Genomic DNA, 23,849 nt, shown 5'->3' with positions numbered 1-23,849 from the left:
GGTGGGGTAGTGCCAGAGTGGGTGGACAGAGGGATGTAGGGTTGGACTAGCATTGACAGACAGCAACCGAGGGGTTTCTGAAAAAATAATATGAAAAGTAACGTCACAAAATGCCACGGGCCCATACCAACACGGATAGAAAGCTCCATTAGCCAATGCCAAAAGCCAGTGGCTAAAAGAGACTGTGCAAAGCCCCTTTCTGTTTCTGTAGGCGTGTGTATGTTGTGTGCCTTATGTTCTGTGGTCTCTTACAACATGAGCTCCCCTAAACAGATAAATCGGTCTGTATGCAAGACCTAAAAAATAACAATTTCCTTCTTATTTAGCGCTTTTAAAGTCTGTATATAGAAAATGCTACTATTACTGAACATTATTTTAAAAAATGTGATTTTAAAAAGCACAGTGTCTTCCCAGTGGAAAACAGCTCCATTTCCAAGCACTTTGTTTGCAAATGTCCTACTTTTTCCCAGTTAGAGAAATGCAAAAAAAGAGGAATTCCCTTGCTGCCAGGATGGAGGTTTGCAAGTAGAAACTTTGCCTAATGCAGGTTAGCTTCTCCTTGAGAGCACAAGACCATTGGCATTCAGAAGTTCTGAAACTGTGAGGTGGATTGGAGAGTGGTAGCTCATCTACCACTTTGGCGGCATAGCACACCCGACCAAATCTAACCTGATGAATTAAGAGCCTGGACAAAGCTGGCAGAGGTATCCCACCCAACAAAAATCCTTTGGCTTTTCATTTCTGATGAATTCACACTAATCGCCTACTAAATGAAAATACATCTTTCTAGTTTCTTCTTTTACAGGGTAAGGGCCAATCTTCAACCGCTCTCCTCATTTAAATTTTTCCTCCACCTTTGTTCCACCATCCCCCTGCTTTTATCTATCTACTGTACCTCCTTGTCTTTAGCTCATTATTTCATTTTCTTTACAGTATGGTGGGGAGAGATTCACTGTACACCCCGTGCGTTTCCTCCCACTCTTCTATTGGCCCTATCGTTACCCTTCTACTTTTTAATTCTTCATCTACTTCTTTGAACGCAGCAGTTGCTTTGTTTCATTTTGAAAGTCCTTAAAAGTGGTATTTTCACCCCTAACCTTTTTATCGTCTGCATGTCCCAATTCCCCCTTTTCATGGTCCTTCTTACCTTCTTCTGCTTCCCCTGTCTTATCTCGTGCCCTGTCCTCAAGGTTGTTCCCGTCCCTGACGTTGTGTTTAATTTGCCAAATTGTCATGGGTTTTGTCATCTTTTCTCTTTCTTAGGTTTGAAATTCATGAAAGTGGTTATTCGTGCAGCTACGTGCCTCTGCAAGTGTCGAATTGTGCTAACACAAACTCCACAAAAAGTGTCAAGATGATATCAAACTAATTTCACAGATATGCACAAAGTTTCTAGGGCCTAGGTCGGCAACAAACTAGATTTGAGATTAGGGCTATGCGTAGTTTTAATTACGCAAGCATAGTCTCGCATACAACTCCTTGTAGAGCTTACCTGGATTTCACGGAGTTTCCCCAGTAAACTATGCTTACTCAGTGGTGTAATTTTTTGTTCAACTAGTGTTTGTCTACCATATTCTGGTGCGTGTATTTATCACAAAGTAAAGTTGCAAGTATTGCTTCTCATTTGCAACAGTTTTTGTGCCAGACTTTGATTTTTGATGTTCAATAATGGCTAAGTCTCCTTGTGCAAAAACAACAGATGGACGGAATGCAGAACAAATCACAAATGCACTCCCAGTCACAGATCACGGTTTAAGCCATCGTTTTTTAGCTTGCCATGCCGTTCCAGTTTGGACCCAGCCATATGCAAATCAGTCTTGACTCTGCTCCCCATAGGAACCATTCAGCCCGAACTGCCGGGCCAGGTCCTCCCTGGACCAGAAACAAGCATCCTGGGACCAATTTCAGGGTATCACTCTTCATCAGCCAGGCTAGCTTGAATGGTTCTGCATTCCGTCCATCATCTGTTGTCTTTACAGTTGTCATCCTTAGTGCAATGGGTATGCCCAGACGTGGGTCCCGTGCTCACTGTGCCACTGGATACAAGCTTGCCTGGCTGATGAAGGATGATGATACACTGGAACTGGTCCTAGGGTGCTTGTTTCCGGTCCAGGGAGGACCTGGCCTGGCAGTTTGGGCTGGACTGTTCCCATGGGGAACAGGGTCAAGGCTGATTTGCTTATGGCTGGTTCCAACCTGGGGTGGCATGGTGAGCATAACAATGATGGATAAAACCCAGATCTGTGACTCGGGGTGAGTGGTTGAAACGTTTCAGCACTCCGTACATCATCATTTTGTGTTGCTTAAGTCTCCTTGTGAGCACCAAACACGTTTTTATCACATATCCATGTGCCCTTCCACCGAACTCCTGTGTGGCCACAAAGTACCAGCCAGGAGCTGACCACAGTCATCGCAAAACTAAGAACAGGGCAAGACACATCTGCTTCCGCTGACCTGGCTCATCACTCCAGTTTTAGTCAGCCACACACTGAAATACATTTTGGAGTGACCAATGAAAAAACAAATACACTAAATTTTAGATCCTCTGTATATTATGTTATTTTAGCACATACTCATTGTGGTTGTCCTGAAACCCAAAATGGTTTCCTGTCCTCCGTGGCCAGAGCTAAACTAGGTGACGACGTATCAACCAGAAAGGAATGAAAAAAACAAGTCTCCGGCAGCCAGCTTCGTCAGCTGACCAGGAATGTTTTTAACGTGGGTTGTGCCTGACTCTGCAGCACAGACTCCGAAATAAGGTTGGAACTATCAATAGTGCAGCAGGTGCCTGGCGCCGCGACTCAAGGTGCGAGGGGCCCACTGTACCCGAAATATAGTTTTTTAGTGCTGAAGAAGCGTCTTGGGCCAATTTTCCTTACTCAAATTAGGACCCTTGGCACTTTTACCACGCTCCCTAAAGCCACCCCTGAACAGACGGTGGATGAAAAACTTGAGAGAGTGCAGTTCTAAGAACACAGCGTCGTATGAGGAGCTCATTCGACACTTCCACATCAGAAACCTGCTGGTCAGGCCAGGCCGAACCTGCCAGGAGGAGAAAAATACTTTCTGTCTCCAAGGCAAAAATGCAGTCTCTGACACGAAGATCAAAGACCTCTGGAATGCAATCAATAAAAACAGAAATGATAAGCGCTCCAAAACTGAATTCCAGGATGTCAGGGTAATGCAGATGACAAGGCGATCAGCTCAGTGGCCCTAGATATATTACAGCGGCAGAGGGCCTCTCTTATCTGCCGACTCTTGAAAGACGCTGTAATTAGGGTTCGAAGGAGGCCTCACCCCCGGAGGAATGTTAAGGTGCCTGAGCTGAGGAGCCAAGCAGGCAAAGGTGAACACCTCCGTCTCTGTGAGGTCTACGTAAGGTCCGTTCTTGAAAACGGACGCCATGTTAAAGCCCCTATATGGCTGGGCCTCGCCCAGACACGTCAGGAAGCCGCCCAGGTATTGCGCCTCCCTGTTGCAGCATCATATGGTCACATTTGCAAACATGTGTGCAATTTTATGCTGTAAATCTTTGCATTCATTCTAGGACATCCATACGTCCCAGATCCATAAGGTTTTTTTTTTTATCTTCAGGGTGACTGCATATTGTTTTTGGACGTTTTAGACTAATTTGAGTAGGGGCATCCAACAAGAGTCCAAGTGGGCCTCACCCACAGCAGATTTTCAAGATAAACGTTAACTACGTAAATTAGCGCTATCAAAATGCAGAATTTATACAGTGCTTTTTTTACCCATGAAGAGATCATCACTGAATGGAGATTTATTTTAGAAGGATATCATAACAAGCATTTGCAATGCAATGGGTCTTGCTTTTGCTTGAGCTAGAGCTATTGGTGTTGTAAATGCATAACTGGACTTTTCTTGCCACATAAATTGGTCAACCCTGCTGCATAATTTGGTCCTCTCCGCCACATAATTCCACTGGCCCTGCATACAACTAAAGCACTTCCATTTACCTTTTACCTTTATCTGTAGCAAAAAATGAAAATATTGTCATGATTTATTATATTTCCTGTCGTGTTTATTTTGTGGGTAGGCTTGTTCTTCTATATCCATACGAGAATTGTTTTGTGTGAAAAAAGGTTGCATTGCTTCTACATGTTTTATCTTGGAGTACGGGTACTTGCTTCCGGTGCAATACCTGCTTTTTAAGGTAGAATGCTGTCCCTGTTGAAACTTTGTTTCGTAGGGGAGACTTAGTGAATCATGTACTACTGCTTTCTTCCAGTACTGCAGCTGTTAGTGGAAGGTGAGTTCCACATCTACTGCCCATGTGTTTCATGTTTTGTGTTATGGAGGTGTGTGTAGCTACTGCTCACAACTGCATCTGTTGTGTGAGGGAGCAAGCACAACTGGTTCCAATGCAGTACCTCTTTTGAGAGCAATGCTTATACTTCGTCTTTCAAGGAGGGCTGCACAACTCCTTCCAGTGCTGTAACGTTTAATGCGAAACCTCCATCTGTAATGGTGCACTTGTTGTATCAATCTTAAAATTAGTGATGAACACGTGATGTCATCAGTGTTAAAGGACATGAGGCATCCCTCGCTGGAAAGACAATGGGGGTCAGATGTTATATAACACTTCCTGGGTATTATTGGGTCAAAGTGTGTCACTTCCACTACCCTTTGCATTAGTGAATCTGTCTTGGTTTTAGGGGAAACAGGCATATTATATGGTAGGGGAGTTGCGAAATTAGTAAATGTACCGTGCTTAGTCTTGTAACTTTGGTGAATCGGTAAACAATTATAAATCTCCTCAAATACATCATCTCGGGGCTCTTCATATAAGAACATTTTTGTGCATTTCGTCCCCTGCAGAAGAGGAGTCACAAGACCCCTCCAACCAATGAAAATGCCAGGGTAAAACATAGGCAATATAACTGCAAATTTATTGTCCAGAATCCATATTTTAAAGGCAATGCCTGTTGATCATTTGAAGAACCTTTACCAGATCTTCCAAAATCATGTGCGACGTCTGCCGCTGTGCTTCAGCAAGTCATTTGATAACAACAATTGGCCCCCACGGGAAATGTTTGGCTGAAAATATTTTTATTTCTTGAGAATCTGAAAGTACACAGCTCGAACTCATGTCACCAAGTCACCCAGTGACTGCCAGACTGGCAAACAAACCTTTTGTGCTTTATTTTTTAAACAAAACATGTACATCACGATATTTAAACCCACTACTTCACCATCAGTGCATTAAAAATAGTCCTCACCGAAAAAGAGGAGTCACCCACCCGGAAGAAACCTTGTTACATCTGAAGAGACTACCCCCTTGCGCAGAATTAACGCACCAGCTGCAAGTGAGCCGTCTTTCCTAGTGTTGTGCGTTGGGTCTGTAGAGGCTGACTGAGTCAGTCCATGAAGCTCCCTGCAAAGAAGGGCATTCGAGCTATCCACCTGCTGGATAAAGCGAGAACAGCACAGGGACCAGCGCTGAGCTATATATTAGTGTTGCAAAGTGAAAAATTAAAACGTGTACTGTTGAAATCTGGGCGTACAGCAACAATGTCAGTATGAAAGAAAGCTCCACTCACACAATGATGAGGACAGAAGTAGTTTTAAAGCAATGGCTATAACAAGAACCCAATGCAGCCCCTGCTCGTCACTCTTTGGACCATAAAATAAAACAAGTAACATGGCGGGAGGGATGAGGGACAGGACAGGAGCACTAGGCACAAGGGGAAGTGTGCAGGGCATGCAGCGACATGGAAGGAGGTGGGAGGAAGGAATGCTGTATTCAAATGAAAACAGCCATGGTCGCCTAAGCTCAATACAGGGAAAAAGTCAGAGGAGCAGGAAGAGAAGGAAAAATAGTCCCCTAAAGAACAGACAAGAACAACAAAGCATGATTATACAGTAGTTGGTCCCTGCTCCCAAAGAGAAAAAGGAGGGTCAAAGAGGCATGACTGATCACTAGCAGGCTAGAATTTTTTAAATGACACTGAAACGAACAAAAGAAATTGCTTTAAGCTACAGAAGAAGTATACTTAAAAGTATACAAGAGGTCATATGCCTAAACTCGACCTAAAAATGGGAGGCACCCAGCACTCCTGTCACATTGTTTCCTTCTGCCACAGGGCTCATACATTTGAGAATGCTGCTTTGGGAGGGACGTGTTCCACTCTGGCTTTCTCTCTGCCAGCTGTTCATCATGTGACAAATACAACATTAATGCCCTGCCAAGACAGTCTCCACACAACACTGGAACTTCAAACCCGACAGTAACCAGTCACCAATCCTTAGCCTTCGACTACATAAACTGTAAAACAGTTCCTTCCCAATGCAATGGCTACCAAGTAGATGAAGCAGATGTTTGAAACACTGTTGTTAGGATAGCATGACCAACTAAAGTCTGTTGATGGGCTAGAATATTCACATAATCGTGCTTGGTGAAGGTGTGTGGTGTTGAGCACGTGGCAGCTTTGCAGCTATCTGCTAAGGGGATATTACCTAGGAAACCTATGGTAGCACCCTTTTTGCATGTGGAGGGACCTCTAGGAATCACACTAGGTGTCTGCATGGCATTAACATAGCAAAGCTGGATGCTTTGGACAATCTGTTTTTCAATGCCCAATTCAGGGTTGGGGTGACTATTGTGGGGGCTGGCAAAGGCTACAAAAAACTGACTGATTTATGTAAAGGCTTTGTTGTATAAGTATAGTACACGGGTGTCCTATTAACATCTAGGTTGTGAAGGGCCCTTTCCACAATAGACTTAGGCGCTGGAAGAAGATAGCAAAACAAAAGGATGATGGACGGAGTGCTGAACAGTGCTGAACAATGCAAACACTCACCCCCAGTCACAGATCTGGGTTTAATCCATCGTTCTTCTGCTCACCATGCCACCTCAGTTTGGACCCGGCCAAATGCAAATCAGTCTTGACCCTGTTCCTCATGGGTACAGTCCAGCCCGAACTGCCAAGCCAGGTCCTCCCTGGACCAGAAACAAGCATCCTGGGACCGGTTTCAGGGTTTCACCCTTCATCAGCCAGGCTAGCTTGAATCCAGTGGCACAGTGAGCAAGGGACCCACGTCTGGGCATACCCTTCCCACTTAGGGCAACTTTAGCAAAAGCAAAACAAAAGGATGATGGACGGAGTGCTGAACAATGCAAACACTCACCCCCAGTCACAGATCTGGGTTTAATCCATCATTCTTTTGCTCACCATGCCACCCCAGTTTGGACCCAGCCATACGCAAATCAGTCTTGACCCTGTTCCTCATGGGAACAGTCCAGCCCGAACTGCCAAGCCAGGTCCTCCCTGGACCAGAAACAAGCATCCTGGGACCGGTTTCAGGGTTTCACCCTTCATCAGCCAGGCTAGCTTGAATCCAGTGGCACAGTGAGCAAGGGACCCAGCAAAACAAAAGGATGATGGACGGAGTGCTGAACAATGCAAACACTCACCCCCAGTCACAGATCTGGGTTTAATCCATCGTTCTTCTGCTCACCATGTCACCCCAGTTTGGACCCGGCCATATGCAAATCAGTCTTGACCCTGTTCCTCATGGGAACAGTCCAGCCCGAACTGCCAAGCCAGGTCCTCCCTGGACCAGAAACAAGCATCCTGGGACCGGTTTCAGGGTTTCACCCTTCATCAGCCAGTCTAGCTTGAATCCAGAGGCACAGTGAGCAAGGGACCCATGTCTGGGCATACCCTTCCCACTTAGGGCAACTTTAGCAAAACAAAAGGATGATGGACGGAGTGCTGAACAATGCAAACACTCACCCCCAGTTACAGATCTGGGTTTAATCCACTGTTCTTTTGGTCACCATGCCTCCCCATTTTGGACCCGGCCATATGCAAATCAGTCTTGACCCTGTTCCTCATGGGAACAGTCCAGCCCAAACTGCCAAGCCAGGTCCTCCCTGGACCAGAAACAAGCATCCTGGGACCAGTTTCAGGGTTTCACCCTTCATCAGCCAGGCTAGCTTGAATCCAGTGGCACAGTGAGCAAGGGACCCACGTCTGGGCATACCCTTCCCACTTAGGGCAACTTTAGCAAAACAAAAGGATGATGGACGGAGTGCTGAACAATGCAAACACTCACCCCCAGTCACAGATCTGGGTTTAATCCATCGTTCTGGTGAGACCCAGCACTCCGTCCATCATCCTTTTGTTTTGCTGGAAGAAGATAGGCAGCTCAATAGTCAGGTTCATGTGAAACAGTAATCATCCTCTAGCAGACACTCAGGGTTTGTTCTAAGAAGTACCCTATCCTTGTGAGTCTGGATGAATGGTTCTTGTATTGTGAGAGCCTGGAGCTTGCTAAACTCCAAGTGAGGCGATTGTGACTAACAAAGCGACCTTCCAGGACAAAATATGTAGATTGCATGAGTCTAGGGTCTCAAAATGGGGGTCCATGAGATGTGTGAGGGCTACATTCAAATTCCACACAAAGGCGATTTCGGAGGTATTCCCTTTTCAGACCTTCAATGAAGGCCTTAATGATGGATGTTGAAAAGCAACTAGTGCTGTCTGGTCTATAAATATGTTGCAACTGCAGCTAGGTGTAAATGTACAGAAGTGTAAGCAAAACTTACCTTGAATAGATGTAGAAGGTAGCAGACAATCTATTGGACAGAGGCCTTAAAAGGATCCTGCTGTTTAGAGATCACAGTTGCTCATTAATCTCTTACACTTACCTGCATAGTACGCATGAATAGTGGGCTTGCAAGCTTCTTGCACTAGAAGCATGCACTCCACTGGGAGGTTGAGGTAGCAAATCTCTTAAGCACTCAGGTGCAAGATGGTAAGTTTCAGCTATCTGGGATCTGAGTGTCTGAGCTGGCCCTGGTGCCAAGTGAGATGGTCCAGCCTCAGCTGGAGCTTCTCATGTGGGGTTGACGTCAAAGCTGCAAGAGCACTAACAAACAGGGCAGTGTTGTCCAGGTTGGTGCTTCTAGAACAAGCATTATGAATACTTGCCACATCTTCCTCAACCCCTACAGAATGAAGGGGAGTGGAGGAAATGAAAAGGCAAATATCAATGACCAGGTTATCCACAGTGCATTGCCTGTGGACGGTAGATGCAGGTATTTGGAGGTGAAATCTAAGCATTTTGCGTTTTTGGAAGTGTCACAGATCAGTGGTCACGGTTTCCCACCAATTAAAGTAACTGTGAAGGACTTGTGAATAGATTTCCCACTTGTGTACTAGCCAACTGGTTGATGTTTTTGGAGATACCCCAGTGCCAGATTTCCTGAGCCAGTGCAGAAAGGTCGGGGAGTGGGTTTACCCTCCTTCTGGACATAAAACATGGCATTCATGTTCTCTGTCTTTATGAGGACTGTCTTACACTAAATGAGTTTGAAGAATGCCATAAGAGTGAAACAGATGGCTGTGTAATGAATGTTGTAACCCTGGTACTGAGAGGTGCAGGTCACATGTACGGTTATGTTGTGGAGGTGAGGGCCTGACCCAAAAAGAGACACGTCAGTGGTGATGCTCACTTGCAGAAGGGGGTCTTGGAAAGGTATGCCATGCAACAGATTGCAGCTGTTTGACCATAACAGAGAGTGCTGAGCCCTGATCATTATCAACACTAGGACTTCCCAGGGCCCTTCCGCTTGTTCTCGTTGCCTCTCACCATTGTGTCTAGTGGTACTTCTGGAGAGGTTGCACATGTATTCTGGCTTGTGGCACTATGGCTTTGCATGAGATCATCACCCACAACTGTTTCTTCACAATTCCTACAGTGAAAGGATGGTGTGTTTGAAAAAGAGACTGTAGATGTTGGAATGCCCTCACCCTCTGTTTGTTGGGGTATGCTTTCCATGTAATAGTGACTAGAATGACACCCAGGAAGGAGCACCTTTATGTTTATCTTTGATGGCTAAACTTAATCTGTAGAGTAGGACACTGTTGTTTGGGTGTGTGCTAGACATTGTTGCTTGCTGCTGCTCTTGATCAGCCAGTCGTCCAGGTAAAGAAAGATGTGTGAGGCATTACTGCGCAGGTGTGCTGGCACTTTGTAAACACCCTTGGAGCCACAGTATCTCTGAAGGGTAACACTCTAAACGGCCAGTGCCATCCACTCACCACAAATCAATGGTACAAGTAATGAGCTGGGTGCTTGTGGACGTGAAAGTATGTCTTTCCAGTATATGTCTTTGCAGGACGTTTCAGATCCAATGCTGACAGTGCGGTGAAGTCACCTTGGCAGAGCAATAGGATGACGTCCTGCACGGTGACCATGGGAAAGTGCTTGGAGAGGATAAACCTGTTTATTGGCTGGAGGTCTAGGGTAGAGATTGAGATGAGGAAGTAGAAGGAATATACCCCTGTACTGTGCTGGTGTGCAGGAACCAGATCATAGGCACCCTTTGCAAGGAGTGGTTGAACCTCTTTCTCGAGGAGCTGAAGGCGAGGCCACAGGATGGAATTTTGGGTGCATGGTGTGGAATTCTAGGCAGTATCTTTCTCACACAATGGAGAAAGATCATAAATCTGAGATGATGCCTTTCCACTGAAGAACGAAGAACCTTAGTCTTCCCCAACAGGTGTCATGTGATTAGGGGTACGGATGGGGAGTCACTGCCTTCCAGTGGAGGTGCCTATAAAGGAATTGCCTATGCTGTGGCTGTTAGCTCTGTAGGCCACCCACAGAAAGGTCTTAGTTTGCTTGCAGTCCTGAAAGAGTTGTTGGTGTTGCTGGCCGGAAACCACTGGCTAAATACCACTTCGGCTTGCTGTCTGCAAAAGGAAGATCTGGCACTTGGGGGTGGGGGGATTGAATGACACCCATGGACATTGTGATATTCATCTCCTTTTTAATTTTTTCAAACAACTGGCCCAAATGGGACTGAACAGATGCTCACCATAAAAAGAGACATTTAATCGGTGCTGCAGCACCTTGGGTCAAAATGCTATTTTCCTAAGCCAGGTATGCCAGCAGATGAGGACCCTGGTGTTAATTCCTCTAAGAGGAGTGTCTGCCATGTTGAGGATGCACCTAATGTTGGTCTTGCCCTCAGCAACTGGCTCCTGCCCCAGATTCCTAAAGATGCCTGACCAGCTGCTCCATTTCCTCCCAGTGGTACCAGTCGTACTAGAAGAGTAGGCCGACAGAATTAGCAATGCACAGGTGGGTGGTTGCTCCAAGCACCTCGCACTTGCCAGCTGTGTTGGTGCCCTTGGACGCCTTATCGAGAGGCAGAGGCAGTGTTACCTTTGCACAAGCCATCTTCCATGTGGTGTGCACAACTAAGGAGTTAGGGGCGACCTAGCAACTGATGTTGACAGGGTCATCAGGGCCCCATTTTCTACCCTGAACATGACAATTTTGGTGTTTGTGGACTTTTTAAAGTTATCTGCGGTGTACCTAAGTATTCCAAATGGATGTATTCTACTATTTCCTCAGTTTTGGAGTGGGTCTAGACTAGGAAGTTGACCACATCCTGAACTGTGTGCATTTTAACATGATGGTGTTGGGCAGACTATTGTACTATCACATAGATGGCTGTGATATAATCAGATAGTGAGGTCTTGGTGTGGTAGTATTTGAGGTTGTGATACTCTGGGGCATCTACTATATAGTCTTTCCACAGGTCTTCTCTCTTGTGGGGTCCGAAGGTCTCCACATAAGGATCCTATGGGGACAAGGACCACCCAGAGTCTGAGACAGTGTAATGTTAGTTTGGGCATGACATTGTGGGGGTAGGGTGTAGGTGTGGCAGATTCTGACCTTTTTGGGGGTAGGTGGCCTCATGAGGTCGAAAATAGTTCATCCTTGAAGGCCAGCCTGCACTCCTTCGTAATTCAGATAAGCCCCAGAGCAAGGAGCTCTGCAATTCGTTTTGCCAGTGTGTAAATGGATAGTTTTTTTCTGCTTTACATAGAGAACCTCGGACAGCTACTTGACGTTTCTTGAGGTTTGACATCTTGGTGGCGTCTCATCTCAGCGGTGAGGGTTTTTCCTTTTGGCACCTGTGGTGCAGAGAGGTGTGAGGAGTTGATCTGCTCTTCAGGCTCTGGGCTGGAAGTGGCTGTAATGCCGGATGGCCTGGCCTATTACTCCTTGGCACAAGGCAAGTCTTCGGAGCTGCACCAATGTCAGGCGTTTCCCAAGAGGCTTGTCATAACATCTTGTGGCAAACCCACTGTGTTTCCCTCCAGTACTGGAAGTCTTCCTACAGTGGAGGTCACGGCAGGCATTTCAGGTATAGTCCTTGTGATCTAGCGAGACACACAAATTACAGACACCATGGACCTGATTTAATAAGTTATAATAACACTTGTGTAGGTTTACTTTTTTGTATTCACAAACAATGATTTAATAGTAAGTTTACGACTGCGGAGAGTCTGCAGTTGGGGCAGACAAATCCACACATAAGACAGGCCTGTTCTTTGTACCGACTATGGACTCTCTACAGTGGTAAGCTTACTATCGACTTATAGTTTGTGAATACAACAAAAATGTAAACTAACACTAAACTAACACTAAACCGTAACCTTTGTCAATCAGCACCCATGTTATTCACTCCAGGGGTATTTGGTGTTACACCTAAGGCAGAAGTAGAAGTGTGTTCATTCCACACCTTCTCTCTATGTGCATTCTCCAAAGGAGAACCAAAAAGACTTGAGGTTGGTTGAGTGCTGGAGCCAGGAGCTGTGGTGCATTGAAGGCTAAGGGTCATTGACCATCAGGTTCAAAGTCCCTGCGTCACGAGAGGGATCTGTCTGCGGTGCAGTAATATTGTTCTCATCACAAGGTGAACAGGTGATACCGATCTGAGATGGAGGTGGTGTACTGCCGGATTCTGGACCAAAGCAATGTCAAAACAGGTCTTGTGACTCAAACTTCTTAAAAGAAAAACAAGTTGCAAATGTCCGGGCTCAACATTAGATGACAGCTGTATGCAGAGCATGTATATCTACGGCCACATATGCTATGAACATACACACACACATATATTGTATTATATTGTAGTAGTCAATATTTTGGCTACAGTATTTTCTACCGTACTATTTTTTACACAATATTCTGGCATAAAGCTGCCTGATCCATGCTACATGTACAAGCCCCTGTTGCTATAAAGCAGCTTTGAACATTTCAGACTAATCCACATGTACAGATGCTGAACACTAGATAGCAGCTCTGAGGATCCGCTGAGTCACTAAAGGTATGAAACCCCACTACTATACACTACTTTTAATTAGCAACCTGATCCATGCTACATTTATTCACCCGCTTTGGTAGAAACTAGAGAGCAGCTCTAAAAGTTCAGCCTGTTACGAGCAGCTATGAGAATATAGCTTGATCCACGCTGTGTGCAGACCCATGTTGTTTCAGAATATCTCTAGGTGTGCACCCCTAACTAAAATTTGATCCCTCCCATATGTACGGACCCCATTGCAAAAGACCAGCTCTAAGCATTCTCAATCATACATACAACATGTATGGACCCCGTTGCTATTTTTTGTAGCTATTGTGGAAAGAATGTAAATAAAATAAATTGTTCTAAAATGGTTTCAGTCATTTCCCTTTTCACGATCCTAACATGTAAAATTATAATCTTTTGAGTCAGCTAAACTCCCAGTTAGATCCAGCGTTCAATAAGGCTCCTTTCTCTCATTATACCCGTCTCATTTATCAAACCTCTTACCACATTACTCTAGGACAAGTCTATTTTAATATGCAGATCATACTCAAATGTACCTCCGATTCTCTAACTCTACCAACAGTACAAATTTGAAAATCGATGCAGAGAAGCAAACCAAATGGATGTCATCACTGCCTATGAAAATTAATTTGACTAAAATGGATTTTCTACTCTAATGGTTCTTCACCTCCGGTACGAGAAATGACTCTAAACCCTCCCTCCCCTCCCATTGGCATTCACCCCTTTCTGGCCCCTATACAATATCTTCAAATTTCAGCATCGACTAAAATCTCAGTTAGAACGAATGCATCGTCACATTAACAAAATACGCTTCATGCCAGCTATTTCTACTTAGGAAACCTAAGCCATTAACACCATAGTATGAATTCAGAGTATAGGCACTTTATCACATATATGTGGAGAGGAAATGCAGTTCTTGGAGGTCTTCCCAAAACTGGCACTGCACCACTCAGGGCTTAATTCTATGCTGGTACCTGGCTGGTACATGAACCAAAAGGCCTGGTCGCATCACCCCATCCTCACTGGCTCCCCATGATGCCAAGATGGATTTGCTTGCATAGCTTCACTAAAGAGTTCACAATGGACTGCCATCCTACTTGAAGAACAAACCCCAAGTCACTGGTGGACATGAAAACATTAGAAACATAAACAGACTAATTCTAGAAATCTCCAAAGCCAAAAAAAAAGAAAAACATCAAAGCATGCCTCTTCATGCCTTGCTCCATGACTATGGAACTCCATCCCTGAGCACATCAGTTCAAACCGTGATCTACAGACTTTTCATGAGTACCTGAAAACACACATACTTAAACTCTATATTCCTGATTAATTCCTTCTTTGCTTTTTCTACTGCTCTCTGTCACTGTGTTTAATGTTATCTTATGATCTGTTACTTGTAAAGCACTCCACTCTTCTTTTCAAGGGCCGTAACACAGGCATCTACACCCCCCACCGTGCATGATGGTCCCCTAAGTGGCCGCCATTCAATTCAAGGGCTATGAAAAGCTGTGTGCGAGATATATGGGAGGATCAGGGGCCTCTCACCACATTCTGCAGGGGAAATCCATAATTTTGTGTTATGCCACTGGCTCTTGTTAGGTCCGCGCTATAGAATTACAACATTTTAAATAAACAGACAGCCTGATTCAAACTACATATATGGATCCACATTGCTAAAGAGAAACTCTAAGTGTCAAGCCTAGTCCACACTATATGTACCGACTCCCACAGTTACAAAGCAACTACTAAGTATACAGCTTGATCTATATTTTGTGTACTGACCCCAGTTGCTACAAACTAGCTTTAAGTCTCCAGCATGATAGATACTAAACATACGGACATCCATTGCAAAAGTGCAGCTCTAAGCCATGCTTCATGTGCCAACTCTGGTTGCTTCACAGCTGCTTTAAGTCTTAAGCCTCATCCATAGGACATGGACGGTACCCCATTGCTAGAGAGAAGCTCTAACTAGCCAGCCTGACCCATCCTACATGTGCCGACCCCTCTTACTACACAGGTGCTCTATGCAGGCAGCCTGAGCCTTACTACACGTACGGAGCCCTGTTGCTAAAGAGAAATGTAAGTATCAAGACTAATCTATATTACGTGAACACACTCCAAGTGTACAGCTAGGTCCATATTATGTGTATGGTCCCCAGGTGCTGCAGACACTTTTGTGGTTCTAAGTGTCCAGACTCCTCCATACTACAGGAATGATTCCTGTATTGCAGTGAAGCTCTATACGTATTCAGCCTGATCCATAGTATATGGGTGGATCACCATTGCTTAAAAATCACCTCTGTAGCCAGCCTGGTTTATACTACGTGTACAAACCCCAGTTGCTAAAGTGAAGTTTTAACTACACCACCTGATCCAGACAACAGATGTGAACACCTGTTGCTGCAGAGCAGGTTTATGTGTCAAGCCTGATCCGTCCTATGTGTACCGTCGAATGTTGATAAAGAGAAGCTTGAACTGCCCAGCCTGATCCATACTTCTATTGCTACAGAGAACTTGTACGTGTCCCGCTTGGCCCATAATTTGGGTTACAGAACCTCACAGCTACAAAGCAGTGTTCTTTGTTTGATCTCGATTCAGGTCACATATACAGAACCCTGCTCCTGCAAGGATGGTCTGGGTGCCCCAGCCTGAACCACAATACATGCATGGACCCACGTGTCTACAGAGCCACACTGCATCTTCCAGCCTGATTCATTTAATTGATTCTTATCTCGTGTATGGACCTCTACTTTTGCACTATCTTGCAGCACTGATCCAGCTACATGTACAACATCAGCAGAGATGTAGGGCAGTACATTGTGTCCCATTATGAGCTCTATTACATGCAAGGCTTCCAGTGCTTTAGAACATCCTTGAGTGCATCGGCCAGATCCACATTAATTGTACAGATGTCCGACTACCACTCCTACTTAGAACAGCTGAGTATTCAAGACTTACTTATCCACACTAGATGTGAGGGCTCCCAGAGTAACAGAGAAGTGCTGAATCTGCCAGCATCACAGGTGACCATTTTTCCAGCTTCTGTGAGTTGAAACATTCCCTTATGTAGGTGGAAGTTTCATGGAAGTGGGGCTAGTGTTTACAGGAGGATAAGATTGCCTAATGCAGCTAATGCTTGATACACATGACACATAGCCTGCTTATTCTGAGAGCAGATGCACAGTGGCGTGATTGTGGGTAGCTGGAAAAATACCCATCATGAAAACATCTGTACTCCCACCACTACCAAAAAACCTCAATAAAATAAAACTAGTATCTAAAGCGATAAGCCATTCATAGCCCCCATACTTGAAATGTGAGTTCTACTAAACCCTTTGTCAAAAACACAGTTTCCTGGCTGTGATGAAGCTCTTTTGCAATCCCACACAAGCAAAAAATAGCTGCGGTGGTCACCAATCAACTGGCTCCCATGGAGTCCTCCTCCTGCCGTCTTAGGTCTAATTGTAGCATTTTTAAGAGGGCGAAATGGCTGCTGGCAACCCAGAAAATTCTAAAACGCACCATGAGTTATCTGTCATACGTGCTCCAATTTTATGCTTAATAGTATGGATAAAGGCAAGACATAAGAGCAGAAGGTGGAATTGTTGCAGATGAACACAAAGCTTAATTTCCTTGTGAGGATTCAAGTAGTGTATAGTGAGGGCATGCGGACTGCCCCTGGCAAGAACCGCAGAGCTAAGAAAGTTAAGAAGGAAGAAAAGGGGAATACATCAGCGAGATAGTATGAAAGCACCAAAAACGGGACCTTTTAACTGATGGGTGTAAGTCAATTCAACAACACATTGCGTAATACTTTGATGCACTATATATAGGCGAGAAAACCTTATTTTGTCGCACAGTCCCAAAAGATAACTAAGAGAAATTCACTTAGGGAAATTATCAGACATGCAGTTCTCAATGAGAGTGGTGCTGAAGGAGGTATTCCTTCATTGGGGTGCTTGTTATGAGATAAAGCAGGATGTGGTATTCGTATGGAAAAATAAGGACTATACTGACCACTTGCCTTGCAAATTTGACCTTATGATCGGACAAAGATGCCTGCCACCTATCTCATTGTGCATTCAGAGATGATTCATGGATTTTCAGTGCATTGAAAATATGCTATTTCCAGTCCGGATTTTTCGATTTTAATAAATGATCGCCTTTCAAAGCATGCTCCACCACCCTCCATTCTAATGAGTGCCAAAAACATAACTCAGTTATCAACTATCTTTCCAACTCCATGAGGCACTGTACACAAACTCCTAAGACACTGCAACTTCTTTCCTTAAAGAACAAAGTTCTATCCAACACCTCTATCCATTTTACATTGTTGGTTTCTCATAGGTAGTGGGTCTCGGGCCAGTACTGCTTCTCTAATGTGTGGAGTCAAGGCAGTAGGATACCAGTCTTCTACCCTCCATCATAGTTGCATTCAGACTGTAAGCTTTGGTCGGTATATTATCTATTTTTTAAAATCTCTCTGGAGCTAGTGCATTTCTGTGCCACCGCTCCAATTAATTTACATTAATAAAGTGTCTAGTCCATGGCTGTTACACAAAATAGAGTCACTGTATCTTATGTTCTCTCTACTTTTGCTTGTTGAAATTTTCTGTAGTCTTTAGGTATTTTTTATTTTTGCTTCATTTGACTTCACTTTGCTACATTTGGCCCATGCACCCTGAAGCAGCCATAAAGTAACATTACAATTGCATTTGAAACGGCTGTGGTAAACAATGTTACACATACTGAGCTAAAGATACAAGTAACAAGTGGGTATATAAGGATGAAGCATCGACGTTTAAAGGGATAGGCAGGTGACGTCACGGGTTTAATGATCAAATTGTCTTCAAGTTCTTTTTCACCTTTGATCATCTATGGGAATTCACTAGGCTCCTAATGCTTTATCCACGTATGATTCTAACTGTACTTATATGAATTAAAGTGTATGTGGCTAACATAACATGACCCTTGTAATTTTCAAAACATCTCATTCTGTTTGTGTTAAAGTACAGCTGAAAACATTTTTATTCCCATATTCTTGGTGGCTTGCTCACAACCCTACTCATTCATCATTGAGGCGCTGAGCCACACACCTAAATGCTGCCCTCTACTTTATGCACACTACTTACGAGTATTTGCTTGCTAATATAACTGCAATAAAACTGCGTGGATGACAGCGCCGGTAAAGGGGTGTGCGCTTTGTTCAGTTTTCACTCTTCCCTACTTAGCCCTTAACTGATACCCACTCTGCAGACATGCCACACATCAGTTCTGCGCCCGCTGTTTCACAGATCAGTCTCTGGGCGTGCTGTTACTCACTGAGATGTAATTTTCCCTCTTCTAAGTTCTGGCCTGAAAAACAGAGTCTATTGTTCCCTTGATATCAGGTGGCGTTTAAAGCCCTGGGGGAGGGGCTGATGCAGCTAAGACTCCTCGGGGTGGGGCACCATGGAAGGTGTTTTTCTCAGATCTTTGAAAGTCTGCCCTAGTTTGACATTGAACGGCCCCTCTGTTGTTCCACTAAACAACTCCCTATGGACGAGTGGTTGCACTTATTCTAAGTAAGCTTAAAAATGCAGAGTATGTTCACTTGTGGCTGTTTGAAATGTTTCTAAAGTTAGTGACTGACAAGTCGGGATTGTGCTGACATTTCTGAATAAGTACTATCCGTTCAGGGTCACCCCCGAGAACAACAGAAATGCACATACCTGATCACACCCAGCATTCACCAGCTCTTGTAGCATCTGTCTGTTGACTTCCACGGTTGCTGGGCTACCTGACTCATTAGCAAAGGGAAGCAAGGAATACCTTATTTCTTTCAATACTTTCTGATATGGTGCAAATTTTGCAGTTGGCCTCAACTGCTGTTGCCGGGCTGCCTCTTTCCCAATCAAAACCTTGGGGTCAAGCAGCGCGTCACCACCGAGCCCAGCGGGTACGCTCTGGCCCGACGGTTGCTTCAGGCCTTCCCTGATCTCCTCCAGTCTTTGTCTGCTATTTCCAGAGTGGGCTGTAGCAGGAAATGTCTTTGGCCTCATTGTGAATCCAGCTTCTTGAGCATAAATATAATCTTCCTCTCACAGGATACTTTATAGTCAACAGGGCACTCTTGAAGACAGTAGTCCCTTGTGGGGTAGGAATGATTTCAAAACCTTGTTTTACGTGACTACTTCAGATCACAGTCATGAGGGTTCCTGTTTCGGAATAAGAATAAACATCCTGGAGTCTTCATTTTGTCTGATGTTTGAACCTGAAAGATAACAAACGCACATAAATATATATATATATAAATGTACCTTTCCACATGAATAGAGTTTTGCTCAGTCTTTGTTCTATTTCCCCAACTGCCGCAGGACTAGCTAATAGTAAAGTTTAAAAAGTGCTTCTGGTGATACACCCACCACCCTCCGAGCACTTTCCTGTTTTCACCTTGTGGCCTAGGAAATGTGATTTGTCATCAGGTTTGCTCTGGTGGCCAGCATCTGTAACAAACATTGTGAATGTCTTTTTCAACAAACCACCCTCTGTAGAGTAGCCTCACAACTCAGCCAGACGTCCTTCACCGTGCACACTTGATCTTTATTCCATGAAAGGTCCACAAGTAATGTGGCCATGATTTAAATATGCTAATAGCTAGTTTTTCTAACAAAAGTAGTTTCTTTGCCTTCGGTGACAACGGTGCCTCACAGCCTATTACATCGCAAAGCCAGCACTAGGTCATTTGATACAAAGATTGAGATTTGCTGAGTTAAAACGGCTTCCTTCTAACTCACTTAATTGTCTCCGATATTCTGCTGTCCAACCATTCTGGAAAACGTTTTAATGCCTAATTAAATTATGAAGGTTTATAAGTCACCAACTTTTGACAGTTGAACCAACTTTATAGGGCCTATTCACAAAGCTAAAATCATCCTTAAACGTACATTTACGACTGGTTTTACTTCAGTTTTATGCCTGTCAGGACCTGACAAAGGAATTCCTGGCCGGCATAAGTCGCTTACGGGTGCGGGAGATCTACATTTCCACCATAGTGTAAAGCTCTCCACACGCGTAAATCCCACTCAAAGGGTGGGATTGAGGGTGTTTCTGGATGTCCAAAGTGTGCTTAACCATATAAGTTTGTGAATGCCCACAAACAAGTATGTTTGTGGGTATTCTTAAACTAATATTATTCACCTCTCCAGCCTGGAAAAGGTCATGTATTTACTTCAGCCAAGTGTTATGAAAATACCCTTTCCAGGATGGGAATGGAAATGAATGCCTCCCACATTTGGTGTCGGTGTAGGGGAATGGGTTTCTCCGCAGAGAAAAATATTTTGCCAGTGGAGGAAAAACACAAATAATAAAATGTGCATTTGCATTAAGAAATCTACTTACCATTTGGGGAGTTCTCTACCAGGTAAAACTCCGTATTGAGAGAATGCATATCCGCACCAAGGAAATCAGGGGACTTCCACACAGGAAAGTGTGACAAATGCAACTTTCCATGTGCATTCTTTGAGGAGATTTTAAAATATAAATACGAGCAGGCGGGGTCCTCTGCTATGGTGGAGGAGCATTGCCCCTCGCCTGCAGCAGCAGCAACAAACCTTTTACAATAAAACGATAATAAACTACGTTCATCATCTTGTAGTAAAAGAGGCGGGGCCTTAGGCTATGATGGGGACAGAGGAGGAGCGCTCAGCACTCCCTCTCAGTGTGCATGTATGTTTGGCCAGCCATCTCAGGCCTGCCAAACACACATGTGCACTGTGCTCCCTCCAGCCCGGCACTGTGTTGCTGGGCTGGAGAAAGCAGGCATAGCCTCCGAACCTGCCTGGGAGTGGCCTGGGCAGCAGCATGACTGCAGCATTCGGATCGGCTGCAAGGCAGGCTGGGAACCTGTGCCAGCAGCTGCAGCAGAGGAGCGGCACAGTGGTGGTGTCTGCGGCAATAAAGGTGTTGTTTTTTTAATCAACTCCCCTCCTAACCCTCCAGCACACGCCACCCCGCCTCTACAAAGCACCGCGAACCGCTACTAAAAAAGAGTGCAGTTTTACTTTTTTTCATTTTTTGCAACTAGGCCCCTATGTCTATATGCTGGTTGTGACCTCCCTAAAGGCCATTGAATTGAACAAGAGAATCAAATCTTTTTTTGTTGACTGCATTTACATTGCTGCAGTGAAAGAGAAAATTTTTTACTGCTGTGACATCAGCGCTGGAAAGAGGTTGCTTCAACCTATCTTCCTCTGACTCATCCTGGACTCAAGTGAGATTTAAAGGAAGTAGTGAATGGGGAGGTGTAGATGTGCCACCTGACCTGGACTCTGGAGACCGAAAGGAGGTGGTGAGACTGTAGGTTTTTATTTGCCACATTTCCCTTTTCCACCTCTCACTCGAATCTCCACATGTCCAAAGCAAGCAATAGATGGGCGGGTGAAACTGCTATGTGCTCTTTTTCCTGCCTGCAGGTTGAGGATGTCTCTGGCCCTTGAAAGAAGCTTTCTATCACAGAATCAATTCTGGGCACGGTGCCTGCATAAACCTTCTCTCCAGGAGGGCATGAGCAGCAAGCCCAGGAAACCTGCTTTCATGGATACCAAGAGCAGCATGACCAGGAAGCCCCCTCTCATGGACACCAAGAGCAGCAAGTCCAGGAATCTCACTCTCATGAACATCTAGAGCAACACACCCAGGAAGCCCACTGTCCAGAACAGGAAGAACAGCACGCCCAGGAAGCCTGCTCTCATGGACACAAACAGCAGCACGCCCAGGAAGCCCATTCTTATGGACACCAAGAGCAGTACTCCCAGGAATCCCACCTTACAGAAAAGCAACAGCAGCATGCCCAGGAAGCCCGCTATCCAGGATCTCAAGAGCAGTACTCCCAGGAAAGGCAGAGGTGGGAAATGGAGAAGTATTAGGGAAAGGTTGGTAGGGTGTGAGGAAAGTTAAATACATATATAAAGGAATGGAGAGTGCCTGATGGAAGAGGTGGTGGAGGGTAGAAGAACATGAGACATTTTATATATTTAGTCCCACATTTCTAGGATCTCAGAGTTATTGGAAAACCACCCCAGGGGAAAAGCATTACAGCATTCTGATGTTTCTCTTCGGGATGAATTAACCACTCAATTCTGTGTTTCACAGGTAGGTAGGAGTTACAATGAATGAGATTGTTTTTATCACAAGGCAAACCCAAACATTTTCACTAGTCTAACCTTTTTCCTGTATGCAAATAACTTCAACTAATACGTGAAGCAATTTTTCTAGGGAAAAATTGTGGATCTATATGCAAATTTCACAAAACTGTGCATTCACATTCGTATCAATATTAATCCTGTTTTCCTTTGGAACAACTAGATAATATAATTCTGATATATAGGAAGTCTTATACACTAGCATTGTAATGGAAGAAGATATGAACCACTTCTGTTATTTCAATGACAAATTTGTTTCCTTAATCTCCGAAATGCCCTCAATAATTCTAATTAATAGTTCGGGCCCATTTTAATTTTTGATGAATGGAGTATGCTTAATTTACCTGACAGAGGACTTAACGTTCGCCAGGCTGAGGGTACTCTACCTGCCAAATTTAGAAATGACCGCCAAGCTGGCGGTCATTTCAAAAGCATTGGTAGGAACTGTCTCTCTTATTGCTTCTTTCATATAAGTCGTTGCAACATCCACACAGACTGCCCCATAACACGAGAGGAAAGACACCTCCATCAATAGTCGTCCATTTAACACAAATTAGCATATTTTTTATGCCAGGACATTTCATCCCTTTGTGGCTCACACAAAATAGCATTTCACAATATTACCTTACACCAAACCAGCTCCCTGCATAACAATTACTCTCAGTGTGCATCCAATCATGCACTCTAGCATTATTAAAATAGCCATTGAAGTAATAATGCTGATAGAGCAGTCTTTGAGTGAGTGAAATGAGACATTTTTGTAACAGGAACACTCTGTACATATTAATGGGCACTAGCTGCTAAATCACTCAAACGTCTTAGTCTGCAAGATGTAATCTATTTACGATCCTCAAACCTTCTACAAATCTCGAGGAAATCAATTATTTTCTATTCAGTATTTTATTAGGGGCAAATCAGCAAGACAGAAAATCACAACATCAAGGTTGAAATGTCTTCCTTTGGACCTTAAAAAATTAAACTCTGCTGTAAGTCAGTGAGATTTCCTGTTTACAGCCTGCAGCCTGTGAAACAAATCCAAAGTTTAACAGATGTTTCATACATTTGGCACAATCTCTCACAATCCTTATGTTGTATTGTTAAGTGATTAACAAAAATATTCAATTCTGTCTACCACACAGCATCCCTCCCACAAGAGTGTTGATTCTCTGGTATAGTTTGTTTCACAGAGTACAATGCATAAAACATAATAACAACACTCTAGAAAATAAGGTCCAGCACCAAAGCTTACTCAGTCAAAGACAGTTAAACAATGCCCACAGAATACTGGAACAAACTACAAACATTAACAAGATATATTAGATCTTTCCTTCACTCTACCTATCATCTGCACTACAGAGTTTGTCAGTGTCTGAGATTAATTCAAACATTACATCCATCATTTTGATTGTGTTTGCAGTTAAAGCCCTAAGAGTGGTGGGTATGCCCAGACACGAGTCCTTTCCTCACTGTGCCAATAGGACTCATTACACCCTACTGACGAGCCCTAAGTAGAG

The 23,849-nt window shown here is 44.2% G+C and overlaps 1 protein-coding gene across 3 annotated transcripts in view; it reads right to left on the bottom strand.

Annotated features, from left to right (window-relative positions):
* Positions 1–23,849, bottom strand: part of LATS2 (large tumor suppressor kinase 2) — a 141,650-nt gene that overhangs the window by 86,592 nt on the left and 31,209 nt on the right. For 2 of the 3 annotated variants that reach the window (XM_069202265.1, XM_069202264.1), the window contains one exon: positions 18,865–19,406. In XM_069202265.1, the coding sequence (XP_069058366.1) occupies positions 18,865–19,194 (330 nt within the window). In that variant the 5' untranslated portion in view covers positions 19,195–19,406. Of the gene's footprint in view, positions 1–18,864; positions 19,407–23,849 lie in introns of those variants that run through there. The other variant, XM_069202266.1, reaches the window with a different exon arrangement.

The sequence above is a fragment of the Pleurodeles waltl genome, chromosome 8, assembly GCF_031143425.1.
Source record: "Pleurodeles waltl isolate 20211129_DDA chromosome 8, aPleWal1.hap1.20221129, whole genome shotgun sequence".
Classification (NCBI taxonomy): Eukaryota; Metazoa; Chordata; class Amphibia; order Caudata; family Salamandridae; genus Pleurodeles; species Pleurodeles waltl.
The sequence above is the reverse complement of the archived record's forward strand: the minus strand, read 5'-3'. Positions and strand labels throughout refer to the sequence as shown.